The sequence below is a fragment of the Lipotes vexillifer genome, unplaced genomic scaffold, assembly GCF_000442215.2.
Source record: "Lipotes vexillifer unplaced genomic scaffold, Lipotes_vexillifer_v1.1 scaffold1639, whole genome shotgun sequence".
Lineage (NCBI taxonomy): Eukaryota > Metazoa > Chordata > Mammalia > Artiodactyla > Lipotidae > Lipotes > Lipotes vexillifer.
The window spans coordinates 381,282-381,592 of record NW_006782296.1 but is presented as its reverse complement, the minus strand read 5'-3'; the positions used below and the strand labels follow the sequence as shown (position 1 = coordinate 381,592).

At 57.2% G+C, this 311-nt stretch overlaps 1 protein-coding gene across 1 annotated transcript in view; it reads right to left on the bottom strand.

Moving 5' to 3' along the window:
* Window positions 1–154: 154 nt before the first annotated feature.
* Window positions 155–311, bottom strand: part of CD300LG (CD300 molecule like family member g) — a 9,145-nt gene continuing 8,988 nt past the window's right edge. Inside the window, exon 8 of the mRNA XM_007455085.1 lies at window positions 155–268. Within this exon, the coding sequence (XP_007455147.1) occupies window positions 155–268 (114 nt within the window). The remainder of the gene's footprint in view (window positions 269–311) is intronic.

Genomic DNA, 311 nt, shown 5'->3' with positions numbered 1-311 from the left:
TGCAGGCTCCAGTGCTGATGGAGCCTTCCGGGTCGGCTGGGGCGCGCAGGAGGAAAGCTTGGGGAGGCTGGAGGACTCTGAAGGTGTAGCAGAAAACTTATCCAAGTTAGCGCAAATTCAGCCCTTCCAGAGATTCACAGAGGGCGTTAGGCGGCTAGACTGAGATGAACTTAGAAAAGTCTGGCTCGTCCCCGGACACGGGGAGGGGAGGGCCTGGGGTCATGTCTCCCTCAGGGGTCTGCCACGAGGCTTCGTCTTCCTTTGAAGTCTGTAAAGACAACAGTAGGGCTTGAAAAGCAGAGCCCAGCTTG